Source organism: Gallus gallus, chromosome 10 (assembly GCF_016699485.2).
Source record: "Gallus gallus isolate bGalGal1 chromosome 10, bGalGal1.mat.broiler.GRCg7b, whole genome shotgun sequence".
NCBI lineage: Eukaryota > Metazoa > Chordata > Aves > Galliformes > Phasianidae > Gallus > Gallus gallus.
The window spans coordinates 8,812,646-8,833,150 of NC_052541.1; the positions used below are offsets into that span (position 1 = coordinate 8,812,646).

Genomic DNA, 20,505 nt, shown 5'->3' on the forward strand with positions numbered 1-20,505 from the left:
GCAAAAAAAGAGAGCATCTCTGAACTGCCCTTACTTTGTGACTTGCTATTTCCCTATCTGCTTTGTTACATGGTTGTGGTTTTTATGCCTGGAATAATGCAATGAATTCGACTGGGGGGAGGGAATTTAAAGTTATGGAATCATTTAATCTGTCTTTTCACTGAACAAATATTGTTGAATATCTACATATTTTAGATTTGAGACATTTGAAATCAACAGCTTCGAACAGTTCTGTATCAACTATGCCAATGAGAAACTGCAGCAGCAGTTCAATATGGTAAGTAGGAAATTACTGGCATTTCCTCTTCCCTTTCCCCTCACCAAAGTCCATTCTGCTAATTGGGTCCCCAGTGGTTAGGATGAATTCCTTCAGTCTATTAACCAGCTGTCCTGGCCCTGGGCTTTGGGGGTTGGGGAAAGATTGACTATCTCCTGAAAATAGATTTTATGACTAACTGCTGCTCTGGGACTATTTGAAATTCCGATCACAGTAACAATTATAAGACAGAAGCAGTGCCTGGCAATTAAGACCCTGAGATTGCCTGTCAATGAGAACACTGTATGGATGAAGTTTGAGTTAGTTGTGTCTTCATAACCTGCAACAAGAGTCTCTGCACTGACAGCAGAGAGCAGAACTTCACTGCTGGAAGTCTGCCTTACTCACTTTCTCTGCTATTGCAAATGGCATTATTTTTTGAGGGTTTACAGCCATGTCCTTAAGATGATCACTGACGTGTGGTGAGAAGCGCCTCTTCTCCCTCCTTCAGAGAGATCATGATTCTCTCCCGTCAGCCTCAGTGACATTTTTAATTATATATCTTACCTGCATAATGATGAGGCAAGTTATTTATGCCAGGCCTGTTGCTAGGCTGTGCTGCAGTGCTGGAATAGCTTTGAACTATATTTACAAGAGCACTTCAGTGGTGGTGCGTATTTGCAGAACTGGATCACCCTCAGCAATTGTTTATCCCAGCGGCAGGGACACAGATTGGGAGTAAGCAGCATGTTAGAACTGAGGCTAGCTTCCCAGCTCCAGAATGGCATTCCTGTATTTATAGTGCTACAGATGGTTTCAGCTCCATAAGCTACATGTCCTAACTGCTAAGCACAAGGTATTTCAGAGCTTTCTCAGCTCTGCAGAAAAAAAATCATTCTATGAAAATAATAAAAGTTCATTTATTATTGGGATGGGATCACTGCTCCCATGTTCTCTTTCCCATGTGTTTCACAAAGGATGCGGTAAAGAGGTGTTTGTATTGATTCCGTTCTAAGCTGCCAAACTCTGGCCCTGTGGATACAGACCCGTAGGACTGCAGCCTCTGCTACATGCAGTGCAGCAGGCAAATGTACTGGTTGCTAAAAGCCCCGTGGGACGGTGCTGGCAGTCAACAACCCTTCATGCACTGCCTGAGATGCTGAAGCAGCACGTGGGCTGGCCCCGCACCCCGTCCTCTCCTTCATCCAACAGCTTGTCTCTTGCTGGAGGCAGGAGGATGCAGAATGATGGAAGTGGCAGCTTCTGTGCTGCTGTTTGAGAAAGCAAGGCTTCAGGGAATTGGGATAATTAAAGATGTTGTTGCTTTGACAAATGTCACAACTTCGATAAACATGAAACTGTGACGTCTTATCTACAGCACGGCTTTATTTTATGATGGTGCCCCTAGTATCCAGCCCTCTGATTTAACAGCTTGGTACTTTTGTGCTGGCCAGGTTTTTGATAAGTCTTCCCTCTGCTTTTGGGAGTGTGGAGGAGGTGGTGCTGTGGGTCAGTGCAGCATGTAGGTTGTAAGGGCCCCTAGGACAGCACGTTGGCCATCCCTTGCTGAGAGCAACCAGTCCACAGAACTGCTAATTTTTTACAGTAAAGAAACGGGTTTATGTGTAGATGGCTTAGATATGATCCACCAATAAAATATTATCATTTACTTTCCTGTCAGGAATTAACTTGCATGTAATGTAGCTGTTAAGTGGATGAGCATGGAAGGGCTCCCATGGGCACTGTTAAGGAGCGCTGTTTTGGAAAGGATCGCGTTAAGCTAATGAAATAAAAAGGATAAACTGCTTTGTCAGGGCAGCTTGTGCTGTCTTACTGATGTGTGCTGGAGAGCTGCGGAGTGTTTATGGCCTTCTGAGCTGAATTAAGGGGCAATTAAGGCTGATTCCAAAACCATAGGTGTTGCTGGCTGTCCACTGTATAGTGCCTATAGTGGTGCTCTTCGGTGTTGACTGGGATATGTTTTGAGTTTATTTTGGCCTGTTACAGCACTTAGTATGCATTAAAATTTAAATAGGTGATAAAATACAGCTTAAAATAAGTGGGATCAGCAGTATTTTTAATTCTTAAAAAGCACACTTGTGCTGTTAAGACCACAGTTTCCTTGTTTAATATTTTATCATGTATTTTTTCCTGAAGTTTATTTCCTATGCACATTTTTTAAGCTGTGCAGGGGCTTTTTTGCAGCAATAAATTTCTAAAACTATACACCGCCATTCTTATTGATCTGGGTGCCAGATGTATTTTCCACAGAATTAGTTGTGCTAATACTCTTAGTCATCCTTGCAGGTTTCTGCTCAAGAGTATATTTAGTTTAATACGTCATCTCCGAAAAAAGTTATCAGTCACTTGAGAGAAAATGGAACTCTGCTGTCTTACAAGAAAACACAAAAGGTTTATTGTGTAATTTTACTTGAAATGGAGCAATATTGGTAAATTTGAAATCATAAGTGCGTGTCATATCCCAATTTAAAAGTTGCTGTTCCTGCACTTGAAGCTTTTTCAAGGTTCTGTGTTATTTTTAGAAAACGAGCTCATAGTAACTGTGGAACAATGTGGGAAAAAGGTAAGAAAAACAGCCGTTGTATGCATAGAGTATGGATGAACGCGTTGATTCAGTCTGTTGTTTTTAGGCCAGGACAAAAAAGGTTAATTTGTCTTTCATACAGTTACTTGTTAAAAGGTTTATTCGGTTTAACTTGTGCACCACTTGACAGCCTGGATTAATGTGCCAAGGTGAATTCAAGTGGGAGTTTGATGTATTTATTCTGCATTTTGTTTCACGGAAAACTGTTTTCTTTTTGCCCTGTAGCATGTGTTTAAGCTGGAACAAGAAGAATACATGAAAGAACAAATACCATGGACCTTGATTGATTTCTATGACAATCAGCCTTGCATCAACCTCATAGAAGCCAAAATGGGAGTTCTGGATCTGTTAGATGAGGAATGCAAGGTCTGTTTTCAAGGGCTTTCATAGGGAAAGAGGTCTTCATCTATTCTGCTACCTGGGGCCTCACAGGGAAAAATAATCTGCATGTAGCCATTATTTTGATGCTCTACTGTTGAAATACTTTAAAGAATGTAGAAACAGAATTGGCAATCAGAGGAGGAGAAAAAAATGGTTTTTAGTCATGCTTTTTTTTTCTTTTCGAACCTTAATGATTCTATGATAATTCAATGGGAACTCAGCGTGGGTTTCTCTGTATCCCTAGTGGTGGTGGATAAATTCTGACCCACTGCTCAGTCAGGTACCATTCCTCTGGGATCCTCACCGGCACGTGTGTGTGACACTGAAAGTGCTGTGAGCATCGTATGTGTCACATAGCAGCAATAAGGGCTGCGCCGAGTCCACAGCGTGTAAAAAGCAAGGACATGGCTACTTGCTTAGGGCAGTGCTGGAAATCCGAGGAGCCAAAGTTTGAAAGCAAACTGAAAAGTATTGTCCCCACCTCCTTAGTTTCCTTTGCTACTGAAAAAGTTTTCAGGACATTTTAGATGGCTTTGTGTTTTTCTATATAGATGCCAAAAGGCTCGGATGACACTTGGGCCCAAAAACTGTACAATACTCATTTGAATAAATGTGCCCTCTTTGAAAAACCACGTTTATCCAATAAGGCTTTTATCATCAAACACTTTGCTGACAAGGTAAGGAGTTTTCTGCTGGTTACTTCTTTCCAAAGCTGTGGGGCGTGAGGGGAGGGGGAGGCTAAGGCAGCTTCTGCCCCAGAGAGTGGGGCTGTGGTGGTCCCAGCCTGGGGGAAGCAGGTGTCCAAGAACTGCTCAGATGTGCATGGGACAGCTGCTGGGCTGCCCCACCGCCTGGTGAAACCTGTCTGCAGCTTGGATGCAAAACTGAGGCTGTGGATTGACAGATGTTTCTGTATCTCATGCCCGTGCGTGAAGTTATCGGCTGTGTGTGCTTGTTACAGCACCGTTCAATTTACTGGAAGTTTCAGCTGATTGCTTTCTCCCTCAGTTCAGTCAGGGTGAGCTTCAGCTGGCGTGGTTTCAACGGCAGTTCTTGGCTAATGCTGTTCAGTTTGATGAGGTGGGGTAGGGAGTGGTCAGGAAGCATTCCCAGTGGCCACGAGGCAGAAGGAACAAGCTGAGGGGCTGACCGGTGGACAGCAGCCTAATTTTCTGCTTGGCTTCTTGCAAAACGTGTGCCCGTCTCTACGCCAGCTCCGAAGAAAGTTGAGCTGGCAGCTGTGCAGAGCCAGGAAGACAAACAAGAGCTCCTGACTCCTATCACATGCTGTAACCACTAACCATCCTTTGTTCAAAATGTGCATTTCCAGATCACAACATAAATTCCAATTACATTGGGCAAAACAGAAAATCATGCATCTCTCCATAGCTTTAGCTAAAGAGCAACAATGAATGAATGCCAGTTTTGCTGCAAACAGGTGACAAGCTAACAACACACCCTGCTGTTATTGCTGGAGTGGAATGTGCTCTTCCCACCTTTTGCCTCTTCTGGTCAGTGAGCAGCTATTTCTGGCAGGCTCAGTGGAGTGCATGTGCTGCCCAGCTCTGACAGCACACAACCCAGCTGAGCTGAAAGAAAAAAGATAAAATCCAGTTTAAGATTCTTGTCCTGTTAAATGAAGAAGCTGGTTCAGAATTTTGTCAGCTTTGTCAAAAAACTGTGGCCACAAGCTTGGGCAAGCTCTGGAATTCTTATCATAGGTCTGGATGTGCTGACTCGAGAGGCTGCAGTTCTTTATTTGCCTCCTCTTGATTTCTCAAAGGTTCTTCAGATTACACACAGAGGAGAGATCCCATTCTTGTTGCTTCTAGTGTTACCTTAACGAAAGCCCTGAGAGCTCTGTAGCTGTATAGATCTGTGAGTTCTGTTTCATTTGCTACATGAGAGAACAAGAAGGATTTAATTCTCGTTTCTTATACTGTTCAATAGTCTAAAGTTGGATGTTTGAAAATTGAATGTTCCTATGCCTGCTCTGGGCATCACAGTCCGAAGAAAGCTGAAAGGAGCTCCAGGCAGGCACTGACTGAGCTGTAAGCTCCAGTGCGTTGTCTGTGCCAAGCAGCATGTGCTTTCCTGTGTGCTTACGTGAGGGCATACAGACATCTTGAAAAAATAAGACTGTAGCTGACATGCAGGGAGCTGTGTGCCTTGTCGTCATCTTTTCTGGGAGAAAGCAGAGATCCTGCTGCCCTCTTGTGGCATCATCTCCGCAGTGAGAACGTAAGTGGTACCTGAAATATCGAGCAGAGTGGGCTTTGAGTTACGGGCAGACCTTGGAAAATCCCCTTGTCTTCCCCCTAGGAATACAGGAGATGTTGTTTTGCAGCCTGGGGGATAGCGGCGTTGTGTAAGAATTACTAAGTGGCAGCACTGGAAGATGTCTGCTGATGGACGTCAGTCTGTCTGCTCTGAAAGAACAGAATCGGTGTAAGGGCTCGCTCTTGTGTTTTGTAGCCTGCACTTCTGCTGAGACGAGATCAGAACGAGACCTGAAAGCAGAGCTGCCATCCTTACACTAACTGTCTTTGAATTCTAAGGTGTAAACTTGTGACAGGAGCTTTTAGTTTTTGCTCAGCCTGGAATTAGGACTGTGGAATTTTTATGTGAAGCTCCGGCCATTCTTTGATCAAGAATCTGTGGCCCTGGGATAGAGGATCACCATGTGTTGTCCCAGTGTGCTGTCACAACAGGCAGACTTACTGCTTCTCAAACAAATAGTCTTTCTGAGTACAAATGAGGCATTTTCCTAACAACTTGCAGGCAGATTTACTTACTGCCCGTTGGCTAATGAGATGAGATGTTCTGTTCTCAGTTGCACCCGGGTTTCTCACAATTTTGCAGCCCCGATGACTTTGGTATAGGAGATGCTTAATACAAACTTCGATTCCTCACCTTTACAGTAACCATTCAGTCATGCTTTCTTACCACAGGCACCTCTCTGCAGAGATATATCAGGTCTACTGCAATGACAGTATTCATCTCTACACGTTTTGATGCTTTACAGTTACTGGAAAGCACTGTCTTTGAGCAAAATCTATATTTAAGAAAGATGCAGCTGGGAGCTGATATTTTCAACACCCAGAAGAATTATATTTTAATGTGACTGTTATAGCTGGTGGATTCTGTGCTACTTATTACATGCTTTTAATACTTTTTTTTAATGATCCTTTTCAGGTGGAATATCAGTGTGAAGGCTTTCTGGAAAAGAATAAGGATACAGTTTATGAAGAGCAAATTAAGGTCCTAAAATCAAGTAAGGTCAGTATAAGGATTATTTTTATTTTTTCTGTAGTTATAATGCCTTGAGTTAAGCATCGTGTATAATTGTTCATAAGCCCAGGAAATTGTTCTCCCTTGACTGAAGGTGAACATAGTTTATATCACGTTTACTTGTTTATCCCTATGAACTTAGACAGTCCTGTAGCCTAGCTTTTTTCCAGCTGAGATCTGCCTGTATTTAGCCACTGATTGCAGTAGATCAAAATGTAACCTTTTTTTTTCCCTCTAATATACTGTAGTACCATAAGAAGGCTTAGCAGTTAAGGCTTTTTAATCTGAAAACAGAAACTGCTTGCTTATGGCCTGACAATCGAGCAGAATAGCGCTGCAGGAGAGAGAAGTTCTGTTCCAGAAGAAAAATGAAAGAGGAAGGAAATTTACAAACACTGAGGACGTGAACCAGAACTTACTGAGTCTCACCTTCTCAGTGTCTGTGATAGGTAACATCTGAATAGAAATACATTGCATGAAAGAATATTATAGAACAGGCCTTCAGTGGCATTGTCTGCTGTTTTAATGTCAAAAATGCTGGTGGTGCTCTTTTGAAAGGTAAAGGCAATTAACTTACCATTGTGGTGTGATGACCCTTGGGAATTTGCTAGCTCTGATGGCCCAGGAAGCTTGGTATCAAGGACAAACTGCTTAAAATTATGCTTTTCTATCAAGAATTCCAACATTTTCTTCTTCTGTTTGTATTCTGAGCTAATTTATGAAGTTAAATGATTAAAATGTGTAGTATAATGAAAAAAAACTACAGCAAACTTTCCACTGAGAGAGGCATTGAAATGTCTCAAGGGAGTTGCTTTGCTGTGGGGAGCACTGCAGCAGCTCGAGGGCAGCCAGCTCACTGTGCTAAGTCAATGCAGTCTCAGTGCTAAGAAACAAGACCAGTTTTTCCCAATGGTAAATTTTACCAAAGCAAGTATTTTCCAAAGAAAAGTTTGAATTTGAGCATATCTCATTTTTATTTTTCAGCAGACCCTATTTATTAGTAACTGTAATTGGATTATATTGCTGATTTTTATTCTTTCTTTGTTGTTGCTTTTCTCTGGGTTTGCTGTGCGCATTCAACAGAAGGTAATTCTAAACTGAATGCATCATCTGTCATCCTGCCCATGCACACTCGCTGCTAGGGGTTTGAACATACAGCTCAAATGCTTCTTTGCTCTCTGAAGTGCATGACAAACTCTTCTCTTGGCAGGCAGCGTAGTGTTGAGTTATATATTTTGGCGTTCTCTTTAAATCCACCCACAGCACCTGCTTGAATCAGTTCAGTTTCTGTGCTTGTATCATGAAAGTGCATGCATGTCCTCAGCTTCTGTGCTTGCTACTGGCGTGTTGTTAAAGTCTTCTGCAGTGGTTCTGTATTGCAAGAAGTTGTCAGTAAGATTGTATCAGCAGAATGTCAAGTAGTTGGAAAAAATTACAGGGAAAAAATGCTTGCTTGTTTTTTACCTTGTGAATTATCTGCCCTTTGATCAGTGTTTTCCCTCTCTTTGAACACTCCTAGTGTTCTGCAAAACAAAGAAAACTGATAAGATAGGAAAAAAATAACCCAAAGCAAAACATAAGTGCCCCTACAGTGTGGATCTTGTCAGCAGTGCTCTCCTGTTGACCTCTGCTGCCGTATGTTGCACCTTTCTTCTGTATGTAGTAACTGAAAATTGTAACTTTGAAATGTACTTAACCATTTTTACCGCCAGCCTTTCTCAGGAGTGGGAAGAGGGAGGAAATGTGTAGCTTACAGCTCACCCATCTACCACTCAGATACTGGGGACCCCTTCCTCACCTTTGCCCCTGTTGCATTAAAGCATCAGTACTTTCAGACAAAGCATATTGCATTCAAATAAGTTTCTATATGGAATTAAAGGACTCGGCTATGTAATTTAGATGGGTACAAACATAGCTTCATACTGTCTAACTGCAGGCAGCTGAATATGCTTTCCAGCCATCCTAAACTCTTTGTCCAATCAGTGGAAGGAGACAGGCTAAATCACCCTCTGGAGATGTGATTCATCCACAGCTAAATCTAAGGTGGTAACAGTGCTCCTGACCTGTGAGACTTAGGTGGGATAAAGCTGAGTTGCAATACTCCTCTTTAAATTCAGTGATTTAGGATATCTTCATAGCATTCACAGTCATTATATTAAGCTAGAGTTCTGTTCTAGATGCTCGTGAGGACTGTTTGATGCCTCCTGCTAGCCCATCTGGCACAACCACAGAGCACAAATACCATTTCGTTGCACAGCACGTTTTGTTGAGTATCATGCATGCTCACCAAGAGGCAGAAGCCTTTTCATTATTATTATTTTCTAGGTTGTACTTAGCCCAAGCACTTTGTAGCACTGAAAAACAAGTTATCTCTTGTGAGAAAATGCACAGATGCTAGATGAAGGATTATTCACTGACAGGTAGAGAAGTTCAGATTTTCTTATTTTTGTAATGCTTCTGAAGTGATACCATTTTGGGTAGATAAGACCCGATGGTGTTATTTTTAGTTATAAGTTACCTCAAAGCAGCTGTTATCTATGGGTGTATTTTGTAGTCATTAAAGAAAGGGAACCAGAAGATCTGAATGGTAGTTGGAAAGATTTTTCAGGTTTTTCTTCCACTCCCACTAGTTTGATAGCAGCTCTTCAGTCACATGAATTTGGCTGACAGCTTTTTAGCTGATGATTCCTCATTTATTATTTCAATTTAGAGTAATAAAGGAAGAATAATCTTTGTTGCTTGTTGGGTTATTCAGTGTCCTAGATACTGCTCAACCACACAAAGGAATTTTATGCACCAGTGGAATACGAAAGGACCTTGTTGCTTCCTTCTTTCATCAAAGCAGCCATATATAACTGCAATTGGTACTTATGAAGCTGCTGTCAGTATCTGACAGTTTCACATGGAAGCTATTGCTGGCTCTGTGAAAAGAAAACTCAAATCAGAATTTTATCTTCAGAAGGAGACTCACTGATCAAACCCACACATTTTTAGTATTAAACCATGACCCACTCTCTGCACTGCTAGCTTGAATGCTATTTTACATTTATCCCTGTTTTCCTATGTGGCATTGAAGAAAACAGAGCCTGGTTTGTAACTGCCTTAAGCACAAACATGTGCCATCACTTGCTGCATTCTTACCCTCTGTAATTTTTCTGCTGTTATACCAGTTTAAGCTGCTACCAGAATTATTCCAGGATGAGGAGAAGGCCATCAGTCCCACGTCAGCCACCCCTTCGGGCCGTGTGCCGTTGTCTCGAACTCCTGTAAAACCAGCCAAGGCCAGGCCAGGTCAAACTAGCAAGGAGCATAAGAAAACTGTGGGGCATCAGGTGAGTTTAAGGATGCAGCTGTACTAAACAACCTTGCTCTTTATCTTCCTGTGTCTGGTAGGTCTTTGGGTATGCTGATGATTCCTGGGGTCCCTAGTGATTTTGGGACCACTGCAGTTGTTAATTACATACAATTAAGGCAAATATACCATAATTAGTAATGTACTTTGGGCGAGAATTTCTGGGAGCTCAATTCTTATTGTCGTGCTAAGTCAGTAACTAATGTTTTTACAAGATAGGTTTAATATGTTAGATGCTGAGAAGCGTTGAAAATCTTGTACTGTGTCTTCTTGGTCATTTTTCACATTCTCTGACTCAATTTGAAAGCAGGAGTTCAATCCTCAGAAAACTGTCAGGGGGCTAAATGTAAAATGTCCATCTGTATCTGCCAGAATTGTATTAAAAGTATGTAAATCAGCATGGCTGAATTCTTTGTTAATTTCCAATCGACAGATTTAACAGATGTTTTCTCAGGATAGTTTTGTCCTTAGCTAGTGCTTTATGTATGATGGACTGCCCCTTGGAATATTCATTGAAGCCAAGGAGAACTTTTTTTGACAGTTTGGTACTCACTTTTGATGTACTTGCCAGCCTGTACCGCTGTGCTATTGAGCAGTTCCATTTTTCTTTGCCTGGGACTTCTACAATATCTTCCAAAGTTCTCATCAGTAGGTGTGGCACTGGAATCACTGGGGCCAAAGAAAATAAATATTCTGTTCTGTTAATTTTAAATATGATTTCAAATGGATATAAAATTAAATGGCTATTTAGTAATGCCACGAAGTTCGCTCATGAAGAGATGGATTGGACAAGTCTTAACGTAGAAGAGATAGGCATAAGCTGAAAATAACTCAGTTTATCACGTTTTTGTAATTTATCACATGCCTGTAGAGAGTTTTACTCCCATAAAGCCTAGCACTTAGAGCTCTGGCTGTAATGTAGTTCACCCCAAAATGATATCTGGATCTAATATCTGTTGCCATAACAAAAATAAGTTGGTGTTGTGTTTTCTACCAGAAGCACTATTGTGAATAAGCAAGTATTGCTCAGTCTGCTTCCTGAGATTCTTTTAAACATGGCAGTTGAGATTATTCCTTGATGCTTTTCCCTTCTTTTTCAATAAGTTTCGAAACTCTCTTCATCTGCTGATGGAAACCCTGAACGCCACAACTCCACACTATGTGCGCTGTATTAAGCCTAACGACTTCAAGTTTCCATTCACGTAAGCTGGTTCATGTATGGTTCATATAGGCCTGTGAATGGGAGGGAATTCCCCAAGGATTTTAGGGTCCAGGTTCTGCTAAACATTGCTCGATCAAGAGTGAAGTGATGTGCCTCCTTTCTGTTGTTATGTGCTTATTGTGCATGCCTATGTGTGCTTACAGCAGGGTATGTTCAGGATTGAGTAGAGGGAGAAGTACTTTCTGAACTTTTTTTTCTTGGATGAGAAATACCTGCAATTTCATTTCAGCTGTTTTGAATTTGACTGATGGCATATCTTACATTTGCTGGAATTTGCTTTTGCTAATTCCATTTTTTTCTTATTTCCAGTTATTCCTGATCTTTTTTCATGTATGAATTTGCTCAGAGCTTTTCTCAAATGCCTGTTTAACAGCTGGGTACACAAAGACCTCCATCACCACGTGTGTCAGGCAGGCTGGTGAGAAGTGGGACAAGGGTTCTGTAGATGAGCATCTTGAAGCAGCTCAGGCAATTCTGAATTCCGTGATCAGGCTGTTCTCTGTTATTGCTGAGTTTTGGAAGCACTACCTGTACTTGCTATGCAGTTGTCACATCCCACAGATCCAAAGGTACCAGATAGCACAAGACTAACCCCACACCCACGGGTTCTTTTTATTCCTACATAGATTTGACGAAAAGCGAGCAGTGCAGCAGCTGAGAGCTTGTGGTGTCCTGGAGACCATCCGAATCAGTGCAGCTGGTTTCCCCTCCAGGTGTGTTTGCTGCTTTTTAGATCGCTTTCAGCTATGGTTATTCTTTGTAAGAGAGTTGTTTGTTGTTTGGACTGACACCATCTCTATTTTATGGAACAGGTGGACGTACCAAGAGTTCTTCAGCCGTTACCGTGTTCTCATGAAGCAGAAAGATGTCCTTAGTGACCGAAAACAGACATGTAAAAATGTCCTGGAGAAGCTGATTCTGGTACTAGATGTAGTCCTTAGAGCATTTGGAATCTGAAGGAATAAAGATAGGTCTCCTTGCTCAGTGCTGTCAGCCTTTGTCATACCTCAGCAGCCCCTTGCTTTACCTCCTACCTCCTTTTGCAGCCCTGCATTTCCAGACTATGCCATTAGCACCAGAATTGCACCTGAACTGATGTGGTTTCTTGGGATTTTTTAAGAACCAATGAGCAGTGGAGGAAATCAGGCTACAAAGAGACAGCTCTCGGTATTGCCCAGGTAGAGGGTGATTAATTGAGACTCACTCAGAAGAGAAAGAAATAAAGTTTTCTAAAAACACAAAAGCAAGAAATTTGCCTTGTTGAAGTGCAGTGCCAATGCTAAGATGCAAATAAGAGAAATAAGTACTCTGCAGACAAGTTGGCTTTCCAAATTCTGTGTCATTGGCTGGACTTAACTAAAATCTTTTGCCATTCATTTCAACTTGACGTCAATAAATCAACAAAACATTTTTTTTTTATTATACCTTTGTATGGTTTCTGTTGTCTCAGGATTTCCCTCCAAGGAGTGCTGCAGCCATGCAGAGATAAAATATTATTCTCTTCCTGCTTCAGTTTTGAAATTTCGGATGTGTTTCAGGAGCATAGTTGTGTTTTGTTCTGGCTCAGTCCTGGTGGCAGTAAACAATGTGTACACATTTGAAGCCTGAGCTGTTTCCTTTGTACTGTGTAATATGGTTGAAAGTGGGCGGTTGGGAGGGGGGTCATCCACTGCTTAAGCAAGAAATTACAAATGTGCATTGCCTCTATCACTTTCATCCTCTGGGCCCCTTCTTCATCTCTTATAGCCTTCCGTGTCATTCACAAACTTTGTGGCATTCTTCTTTAAGCAAATACCTTGTTTTATTTCTTTAGGCCCTGCTTGTGACTTTATTATATTAATTTGTTAACAGAATCATACAGAGAAAATACTCTCCTTCACTAGCTAATTCAAGTCTAGATTTACTTTAAATATTACACAGGTAAATTTGCCTCTTTACTAATGGTACTTTCATTTAGCCTTCATGCCTTTTTTTTTTTTTTTTTCAATCTGTTAACATTTAATGCTATAACTGATCATCTTTTTACCTCTGAAAATAGGACAAGGATAAGTACCAGTTTGGTAAGACAAAAATATTTTTCCGGGCTGGTCAAGTAGCCTATCTTGAAAAAATAAGGGCAGATAAGTTGAGAGCTGCCTGTATCCGCATCCAAAAGACAATCCGAGGCTGGCTGATGAGAAAGAAGTACATGCGTATGAGGAGGGCTGCCATCACCATTCAGAGATATGTCAGAGGGCACCAAGCACGATGGTAAGCAATACGCCGGGGAGAATCCATGCTAGCCTCAATTCAGATACCTTTAAGTAGGACATTTAAATGTGATATATTTGCTCTCTCCTGTCTATGCTGGCTGAGAGGAAATGATTTTACAGGGAAATTAAGGAAATTCAATATAATGAGAGTGTCTCTTCTGCCTGTTTTTGACCTTCATAAGAGGACAGTAGCACCCTGGCCAGATGATGCTTAGAACAGTATGTTGTTAGTGGGAGCAGAATAAAACTAATACTAGGAGATATGTCTGCAAGTGAGGTAAAGCAGGACTTCTGGTTCAGTTGTCATTGCTCAGTTTCCATGTCTGCTCCTGACTGGGTCTGTGCAGCTAGAGAAGTGATTTGTCACCCAGAGTGCAGCTGTGAAGTGAGTTAGGTCAGCCAGAGTCATTTGTTTGGATTTACTCCTGAGGGATGGCCCTGCATGAGCCAAAGAGTAGGAGTGAGGGTGGCCTCATTAAAGACGAGATGGTTTTGAAGACTGTAAGTATCTACCTTTGAAGAGAGGCTTATGTCATGATGCTTTGCAGTTGTCTTCCAGATAGGACCAGGAATGAGCAAACATTTTCTACAGGGTGAGTTTAGGAGAGGAAGTCTGGAAGCAGGAATAGGTTTAAAGCTGGAGAAAAGGCGATGAGAAATGAAGCTGAATTTATTTGCCAGCTCTATAGCACAGTTTCTAGAAGAAGTGAAAACAACTCCTGCAAAACCTTGCAAGGTTTCTGTTGGCCATTCTGTTGTACTGCCGTACGGTAAAATAGCAAGTCAGTGTGTGGTACTGCTGACAACACTAGGAAGAATCTGAAGGAAAGTATGTAGTTCTTAAGAAAGTGAGTAAAGTTACAGGATGTAAAAAATAGTATTCAAATATTGGAAAAGAATTACAGCTATTATTGTCATCTTTCTTGCATAGCTATGCCACATTCCTGCGGAGAACACGGGCTGCCATCATTATTCAGAAGTTCCAGCGTATGTATGTGGTCCGCAAAAGATACCAGTGCATGCGAGATGCTACTATTGCTCTTCAAGCTCTCTTAAGAGGTTACCTGGTCAGGAACAAGTACCAAATGGTAAGAAATAATGTTTTACTCCTTTACTCTAATTTTATTTCCACGTACCTTCAGAATGAAGGTGCTCTCTGGTGTCCCCTTGGGAATCTGCATGCTGTTATGCATGATGCACAAGCAAATGGATGGAGAGGCAGCACCTGGAAATTAGAAAGTTCTGATACTGTAATCAATGAACTACTCATTTCAGAGGTATTCACATTGTCATCTAGTATGAATGCGTGGACTTTCCATGCAGTCAGTGAAGCATCTAACAAGGGTTTACAGACTTGAGAAGATGTTTTGTTTTGTTGCATGGAATGTAGAGGCATTTAAAATAAATACTGAAAATAGACTCTGTGTGGATATGCCTTCATGAGTCCAAATCAGCATTGCTCACATCAGTATGCATATATGATAGTGGTGGTATTCCTATTCCATTCCTCATTTCAGTGAATCTGTAAAACTGTGTAAGGGTTGAGAGAATATGTGAAGGACGTGAATGTTAGCAAGGAGATACCTGAAAAAATGAGATTAAAACTTTGACAGATTCTTGGGGTTTTTTTGTGCTGAAGTTGGCTTCATTTTGGAGATGAACTGCTATAATCCTGCCCTGGCAATACTGATAACATTTTCTTGACTGTCCTTGCTAAGTAATAAAAATTGTTTTAAGGAAATTATAATTTCCTTTTGGTGGTTATAGAACTGGAAACAGAATTATGATTCAGATGATTAGATTACAAAATGCCAGCTTGCGTGGCACTTCTCTGTGAGAACAGCTTAAAGTAGCATCCTGACCAGGAATTCTGAAAACAAGCAATCTCTGATCAGAATTTCTAAGCTCTGTTTGCTTCACTTGACTCAGCAATTTTGTGAGGGTCTTTACTTTTTTTAATTAGAATTCTTGGCGTCTTCAGTATTAGAAGCCATATTTTATGTTGTAAGATTATTTGTGTCTATAACCATGGTCCGACAGATATGACAGTAAGATGCAGGTCACAGCACAATGCGGGATAAAGGCTGTCCTTAGGAAAATGGTTCATCTGCAGGAGGTGGTTCTCTAGACCTGAAGTTAGTCATGTGAGTGTTATATACCACATCTGTCCTGTAGCATGATGTTACAGAGATCCGTTTTATTCCCTGGTAGTAGAAATGGGTCAGTGGGCAGGGTGATGGTGGGTTGACAGTTGGACTGGATGGTCTTGGTGGTCTTTTCCAATCTTAATGATTCTGTGAGTCTGTTTTGGATTTCTGGAGGGATCACCACGTGAAGTGGTTGTACTTGCCTGTCAGGGAATTTCCCCCTTGAGCAGTGAATTGTTCACCACAGTAAAACACAAAGTTCACAACACAGGTGGAAGGTGCATTAACTGCATCTGAGTTGTGGCGTGTAGATATCGTCCTCATAAAGGTGCTGTTTTACAAAAGCTGAGATACAGGGATGTCCAGAGACAGAAGCACAAGCTCTGCATGCTGTGCATGCGGAGGTAAACGCATCTGTTCTGAAATTCATGGTGATTGCAGGTGAGTGAAACTGAAAGGTCGCCCTGTGACTGCACCCTTGGCTGAGCTGTGACTGTACATAATATATGGTGCCCGTGTTGGTAGTTAGGATTGTGAAAGATATCTGTTGTTGTTTTTATAACAGAGGACATGGGTTGGCAGTCACATGACTAACAGAAGGAATTTGAAGTGGTTGAATCATCCATTTCACACGTCCCAGGGAAAGCTTCTGCCTGAGACTTTGCGATGTACTTGTTCGCTTAAGAAGGAATTTAGATCCTCCAGAACTTTTATATCAGGTTATCAGGTTATATTTTCCAGGAGAAAATACCTGATAAATTAAGTGGCTTTTCTGGTACTCTCACGTTGGAGTGTACTGTTTCATCACTGGATTGCATGGGTGTGAGAATTCACTGGCAGATGAGGACCATCCCTGCACAATGGAGGTACTCTATGGGACTTACTGCTTTCACGCTCCAGGTGACAGTGCTGTTGCAAGCTAGTTGTATCTTAGTTGTTAGGGCATCTGTGGGTAACCCAGAGGACTATTTCAGGAAGCACGTATGGAGGAGGCAGGAGTGCTGTGTTACTTACAGTCAGAAGGACTTTGGCTTTTGACCTTGCTGTAGTTTCTCGCAATCTATGTCCTTGCTGAGCTGTGCATTTTAATTGAGCACGGGTGTTTCAAGTCCTCGTTTTTTTCTTTAAAAATGAATGCTAAGGCAGAAAGCTTCTATTTCTTAGAATATGGCCTCTTTGCCAGTGAACCTTTTAAAGCCATTGATCTGAAAATGTAACGCTTTTAACACATTTCAGTTCATTTGCTAAGAAGTATAAAATACAGTAAAATTTGATTGCAGTACTGGTTTGCTTTATCAGCTTTGTGGTAAATTGGTGTAGGAATATGAAATTGTGTGTCATCTTTAAGCAACCAAATCCAGTAAGTAACACAAGATCTTAAATAATTTTTCTCTCTAGAATAAACTGTTTAATTTGCAGAAGCTTTATTAAATGAGTTCTCGGAGTCCTGGGAGCCTTGATCTGACATTGGCAAAAAGGAATGCTTGGTTCTTTAACATGTCTCTAGTTCTTTCTTTCCATGTTCATAATTCTGTTTCCCTTTCTTTTTATTTTCTTTTGTCTTCCTTATTCCTGTCTTCTGTTCTATCTTTAAAAAATTCATGCCAGATTCATTTCTTTTACACTTCGCCAGCAGTTTCTCTTTTCAGACTAAGGTGTCTCTATTTACATCATTTACACCTTTCATTATGGAGGTGTATCCATTATCGATTTAACTGAGTAGGTGTAACTCTAATAGCACTTGTGGTGTTTTTTCTTAACTGTAGATGCTTCGAGAGCACAAGTCTATTATTATTCAGAAACATGTAAGAGGCTGGCTGGCTCGAGTGCACTACCATAGGACCTTGAAGGCAATTGTTTACTTGCAATGCTGTTACCGGCGCATGATGGCCAAGAGGGAGCTGAAGAAGCTGAAGATAGAGGCTCGGTCTGTGGAACGCTACAAGAAGCTTCACATTGGCTTGGAGAACAAGATCATGCAGCTGCAGCGGAAAATTGATGAACAGGTAAAGCTCTGGGAAAACATCTGGAAGTCTTGTATTTTCTTCTGTAGCACTGTGGGCATTCACTGCAAATCTCTTCTCTGCTGAAGAATGCTGATAGAAAAAAAAGGTAGACAGCAGTTGAACTGAAATTGTAAAACATCTGTCTGTATCTCTCAGAAGCACTGAGAGGAAGCATCTCCTCCTTTAATTTCAGTCTTTCATTGGAAGCACTCCAGTTGCTCTGTTGAAGGGGAAGCTGAGATGATGGAGTTTAGTGTTTGTAGGCTCTTTGTTTGATTTTAGTTTAGTACATTAATCTGTAAACTTAGAGACTGGACTGTTCTGTCACTTCTTTAAGCAATTCTCCTACAAAAACAGACTGAAAATGAGAGAATTGCTCTCTTGTTCCCCTGTCTCTGTATATTCTATAAGCAACCAGAAAGCTTCCTTAAACCAGAACTTCTCCAACTGCTACGATGTCTCTTTTGTGTTTTGCAAAGAACAAAGAGTACAAATCTCTGCTGGAGAAGATGAATAACCTGGAGATCACATACAGTACAGAGACAGAGAAGCTTCGGAGTGATGTGGAGAGGCTTCGGATGAGTGAGGAGGAGGCTAAGAATGCAACCAACCGTGTTCTCAGCCTTCAGGAAGAGATTGCCAAGCTCCGGAAGGAGCTGCACCAGACTCAGACTGAGAAGAAGACAATTGAGGAATGGGCAGACAAATACAAACATGAAACTGAGCAGGTAAGTATGCAGTCCCAGGTGCTGAGCAGATGTGCAGGTGCCTGATGTCCACTCACATGTTGCCCAGACTTAACTGCTTTGGTTGTATGTCTGATACTTTAACAGTATTTTTAATTAGTGTTATAGATGTACAACAGTAAATAGGCCTGATACCTAAATAATTGCACCTATGCTAGAAGAATATGGTAAATGTATATGTTGTGTGTAAATACATGTACTCAGTCTATTCAGATTTTTATATTGAAAGACTTTGCCAATCTGAATACCTAAGCTCACTCAGTTAGTGCAAGATAGCACATCATACGAAGAAATCATTTTACTTACCTAGAGATACAGTTGTATAGATGTCTGAAATGAGTTCTATACACCATATGCAAAGAGTACCTACTTATATCTTGTCTAATTTAAATAATAAGCCTCCTGAGCTTACTCTAGTTCAACAGGTTTTGACTAACCCCTTGTCTTTGCTGTAAGTACAAATGTAGCAAACAGGTTGTTCACTGTCACAGTTACCTGTTGATATGGTGCAAGTTTTGAGTATTGGAAGAGCCATTCTATCATTATGTGGTGCTGCCATGATGCATTTCAAGACTACTTGAATGCAAAGAAAAAATACTAATTGATTAAACAGAGTGAATCTGATATATCTGTGAACAGAGACAAACGAGTAGCTGGGAAACCTGAGCATAGTTGAAGTGGCACAGCTTTTGGGTGGATGTTAGATTACTGTGTTAACAAATGCAAGGGAATATACAAGAGAGCTACCAAATTTGTTCCTGTTTTAGGAAGATATTTTTTTAAGAAACAAATTACATCTTTGGGACTTCACTGGAAAATGTTATGGCATAATGGAGTGGTATAAGGCAGTTTTGGCATCTGATAGGAAATGGAACAAATGTAGAACAAAGGGGTGAATTTGAAGTGGGGTGTATATAAGAAAGTAATTTGAGAAATGAAAATGTCACAACTTCGCTCACAGATCTCTGAGGGACCATTAAAAGTCTAAATATTTGAACTGTTACAAGGATGTAATTGCTGCTGGAGCTGTTGATGGAGGATGAAGTGCATTCTGAGTCAGATATTTTATTATCTCTCTAGCTGGTGTCGGAACTGAAAGAGCAGAACACATTACTGAAAACAGAAAAGGAGGAGCTGAACCGCCGCATCCATGACCAAGCAAAGGAGATAACAGGTTGGTGCGGTTCTCTTTGCTCAGATTTTGTACTTACTGTTGGCTTGTGAAGCAACACTCTACTGGCTAAACTGGGCTAATTGTATTAGCCCCATTCTGTTCCTTATTAGATTACTAGTTTAATTTCTTTGTTGTAAGAACTCGCATGTGTCAGAAATGCTTACCATTTGAGTTTCTGACCGTGGGTTTGAGATCTTTTTGGTGAGGATTCTTGCTGCAAAGCTTTACTTTGTAAATTTAATTCAATGATTCTACTGCAGCACAGTTCTCCAGTGTGATTTGCTAATTATGAAAGCAAATGTTGTCGTCCCTGTGTAGGCAGAGACTTGTGCCTGATGCTTTCTTCGTTAGAAGGTGTAAGTTTGAGCCAAAATTTCTGAGCCCTGCCAGCTGCTGTGGCAACTGCTGCTACTGCTGCACAGACATCAGCCAGAAAACCATAGCTCTCGATGTCAGGGTTATGATGGAGGCAGCTGTGATGAGGAGCGTTGGTGTGCTTGATTTGTAGAATATCTCACATCTTGCTTTTGAAGTAATGCAACATTGACCTACTGCCTCTTCCTCCTCCCTCCTGGCATTCCTAATGAAAGGAAGAAGCAGAAAAACTGACTGGGTGAACCGTTCTGTGCTTATCATATTAAGTCTTCGGTCTTTCATATATCTGGCTTGATTGTTGCCTACAGAAGCACAAATACCACAGACCAGCTTCACATAGCAGAACGCATCCAATATGTTTTCCTGGTGCAGTCTTATACCTACAGGATGGATGAGCTGCATGATAGGCAGGACTGGAATTCTCACTTTGAGTTCCTGTTCTCTGTGACAGAGACAATGGAGAAGAAGCTAGTGGAGGAAACAAAGCAGTTGGAGCTAGACCTGAACGATGAGAGGTTACGGTATCAGAACCTGCTGAATGAGTTCAGCCGCTTGGAGGAGCGGTATGATGATCTCAAGGATGAAATGAACTTAATGGTGGTAAGTGGCTAAACGTATGTGACATCAAAAGCTCTTCACAAGTGTGTGTTAGGCAGAATCTGTGAGTGTAATTTAGTAACTGACTGCTCACAACTGTC

At 41.2% G+C, this 20,505-nt stretch overlaps 1 protein-coding gene across 26 annotated transcripts in view; it reads left to right on the top strand.

Moving 5' to 3' along the window:
* Positions 1–20,505, top strand: part of MYO5A (myosin VA) — a 97,727-nt gene that overhangs the window by 51,989 nt on the left and 25,233 nt on the right. For 18 of the 26 annotated variants that reach the window (XM_046898931.1, XM_046898932.1, XM_046898934.1 and 15 more), the window contains 15 exons: positions 196–277; positions 3,087–3,227; positions 3,794–3,919; positions 6,438–6,521; positions 7,617–7,619; positions 9,704–9,865; positions 10,990–11,087; positions 11,734–11,820; positions 11,920–12,028; positions 13,146–13,357; positions 14,291–14,447; positions 17,273–17,512; positions 17,992–18,240; positions 19,339–19,432; positions 20,259–20,407. In XM_046898931.1, the coding sequence (XP_046754887.1) occupies positions 196–277; positions 3,087–3,227; positions 3,794–3,919; positions 6,438–6,521; positions 7,617–7,619; positions 9,704–9,865; positions 10,990–11,087; positions 11,734–11,820; positions 11,920–12,028; positions 13,146–13,357; positions 14,291–14,447; positions 17,273–17,512; positions 17,992–18,240; positions 19,339–19,432; positions 20,259–20,407 (1,993 nt within the window). The remainder of the gene's footprint in view (positions 1–195; positions 278–3,086; positions 3,228–3,793; positions 3,920–6,437; positions 6,522–7,616; positions 7,620–9,703; positions 9,866–10,989; positions 11,088–11,733; positions 11,821–11,919; positions 12,029–13,145; positions 13,358–14,290; positions 14,448–17,272; positions 17,513–17,991; positions 18,241–19,338; positions 19,433–20,258; positions 20,408–20,505) is intronic. The other 8 variants (XM_046898933.1, XM_046898914.1, XM_046898916.1 and 5 more) reach the window with 1 other exon arrangement.